Source organism: Arachis duranensis, chromosome 10, assembly GCF_000817695.3.
Source record: "Arachis duranensis cultivar V14167 chromosome 10, aradu.V14167.gnm2.J7QH, whole genome shotgun sequence".
Taxonomy (NCBI): Eukaryota; Viridiplantae; Streptophyta; class Magnoliopsida; order Fabales; family Fabaceae; genus Arachis; species Arachis duranensis.
This window is the reverse complement of record NC_029781.3, coordinates 23,574,301-23,576,990: the sequence shown is the minus strand read 5'-3', so window position 1 is coordinate 23,576,990 and position 2,690 is coordinate 23,574,301. Positions and strand designations below refer to the sequence as shown.

The 2,690-nt window shown below is 38.4% G+C and overlaps 1 protein-coding gene across 1 annotated transcript; it reads right to left on the bottom strand.

Moving 5' to 3' along the window:
* Positions 1-1,081: 1,081 nt before the first annotated feature.
* On the bottom strand, positions 1,082-2,427 carry LOC107469465 (uncharacterized). The gene is made up of 2 exons (XM_016088835.1): positions 2,112-2,427; positions 1,082-2,016 (listed from the first exon to the last, which is right to left on the bottom strand). Exons 1-2 carry the CDS (start codon positions 2,425-2,427, stop codon positions 1,082-1,084), a joined length of 1,251 nt encoding a protein of 416 aa, XP_015944321.1.
* Between the last annotated feature and the right edge of the window lie 263 nt (positions 2,428-2,690).

Sequence of the window (2,690 nt, the reverse complement as noted above, 5' to 3'; positions counted from 1 at the left end):
AACTGGCAAGACCTGCCTAAAATCACACCCAGAACGACCACCTTCCCACCAAAAGGTAAATCTTTATTCCTATCAGAGACCGAAACCATTATATCACACAACGTCCTATCGAGCGCTTCAAATGCTAATTTGTTAGTCATCGGTGCCTCATCCCAAATAATCAAATCGGCCAATCGAAATACCTCAGCTTTTGGACTATCTTTCTTAATCTGACAAACAGTGTCTTCAGTCAGCTCAACAGGAATATTGAACATAGAATGCGCCGTCTTACCACCAGGTAACAATAGAGAAGCAATACCACTAGAAGCAACATTTATAATAATATTTTTCTCAGATCGTAATCTAGTTGATAAAACTCTGTATAAAAAAGTTTTTCCAGTGCCACCAAACCCGTACGCAAAAAAGAATCCATGCCTCTTATTCGAAACACAGTCAATAATTTTATCATACACCACCCTCTGTTCTTCATTTAACTTTAAGATATTTGCATCGTGCTCACGAGACAAAGAAACAGTATCATATTGCAACTCATGCAACAACATTAAATTGCTAAATTGGGAGACTAAAAAGTTATTAGGAACCGGCATGCCAGCATAATTTCTCAATGATTTTCCATTACTCTGCAATAGTTTCTAAATCTCCAACAAACAAAATGTTTGCAACTCGTCCTGACTCATAGTTAGATCTACATTTAACGATAATTAATAAATATTAGCACCATAATATCATTTCTCTACTGTGTGCATGCATCTGTGCCTACCTGTCATGTAATAAATTCATGATGAACAAAAATTTTACCAGGATATTGCAACTCATGTCTTCTACGGTAAAGAATATCATTAGATAAATAAGCCCAAGTTCGCTCCCAAACTGACAGAGGTCTTCCCATGGAACCAGATAGCAACAACATCACAAAAAACCTCCTTAGCTGTGTAGCTGATGCTAACTCGGTGACTTCCTTAATAGCGAAAACATACTCCTTATCATCTATCAAGAATCTCATGGCGGAACATGCCTCTTGAAATGTATCATAAGTCACACCATTCACGATTCTTATACTTCGAAAACTGGTACAACCTCTCTACACATTCAAAAGCATCCGCATGTAGAAAATTTCACCGGATGAGGGATGAGCAAAACTCAATCTTCCAATTGAGAATCCCCTCTGTCTTGGCTTCCACTCCTTGCTATTCAAACAATAGACAAATTTGCCTGGATATTCAACATATGTTAGAGACCGCCCCTCCGGGAACCGTCTGTTGGCCATCATCCAACCCGTAAACATGGTCAGCAAATCTTTGTTGCGCAAATAAATATGAGTAGTGCTATCAGCATCATCGAATATAACATGTTGCTGGTTCGGCAAGTGAAAAGTCAACCTCTGTACCGACGGCCATCTTTGATGAATATCATAAGTAAAAATTCTCCACATGGATTCAGACGGTGACAAATAACGACAATCGTAATACTGTTTGATCTCATCAACCACCTGAGAAGATTCACCAACATCATATGTTTCTCCAACAGTTGCAGTCACCCAATCCAGACCCTTATTAACATATTTAAAAATATACTTAATGATGTTTGACTTGTTACAAAACTCAAGATTTATGTGAGCTTGATATTTCATTAACAACAGTGGATTATAAAGCACAACAAATCTGTTGTCAATATCGACATTTTTGATCTTCACTGTGATAACCATATTACGACGTCTATATATTGGATAGCCATCATCATCAAAGCTCGTTTGGTCAACGAATCTTTTCGGATAAAATTTTGAGCACTTACCATCTTTCATGCAAGGAGAACTCAGTCTAAGTCGACCGTAGGGACCATGGATCATGTACTTGGTGACGACATTATAAATAGATGGAAATTTCTGGGGATTGGGTAGCTCGGCACAGATGAATTCATCAACAATTTCAACACTTTGTAAGTTGCTTTTCCCGTTAAGCCAGAGTAACATGTGTGCATGCGGTAGACCTCTTTTTTGGAACTCAATAGTATACATACCTAAAAAATACAAAAAACATCCAAAAAAAGCCAGACAACTACATGTCTGAAGACGACAGACATAAATTGAAATGCTAAGCGAGAAAAGAACATACCTGCATTAACTGGACCAAAAAACACACCTTCCTTGAGATCACTAAGGAGGCACTTCAACTTGGTATGAAAGACACGACAAGAGATATCAACACAATCAGCGATGGGAATTCGCTCTCGCTCTGTGAATCGCTGAAATTCAAGCCAATTTGGATTACACGTAATAGTGAGGAATAAATTTGGATAGCCAAAATAATGTTTACAAATTGCCATAGCATCCCGACAACGGTTAAACCTATAACGTCTACCACTAGTGAAGGAAGAAGGCAAAATAATTCGTGTCCCAATTGAAGAAGCCTCATCATCGCCACGACGCATAGCCTCTTCTATTCCTTGAAGGACTTCTCCTCTAATTGTACTTTGCTTCATTCAAATCTCATACAACCTCTGGGACTCAATCATGGTGAAACAATCAACAACAAATTGTTGAAATAACTGCCTACACTTGTGAATAATTCCATCTTCGTGCTCCCTAATCTGGAGATGAAAACATATGAATTCCCTGAGGGAAACTCTTGTTCTCCTTCTAGGAACATATCCAGGCTGTTCCCCTCGATAACCAATGTTCAGCTGATAACCAT

Bases quoted from the DNA above. Each gene is read 5' to 3' on its own strand.
- LOC107469465 (XM_016088835.1), bottom strand. From the start codon at position 2,427: ATGCGTCGTGGCGATGATGAGGCTTCTTCAATTGGGACACGAATTATT. The intron at 2,017-2,111 runs GTATGTTCTTTT...TGTATTTTTTAG, and splicing joins TTTTGGTCCAGTTAATGCAG to GTATGTATACTATTGAGTTC.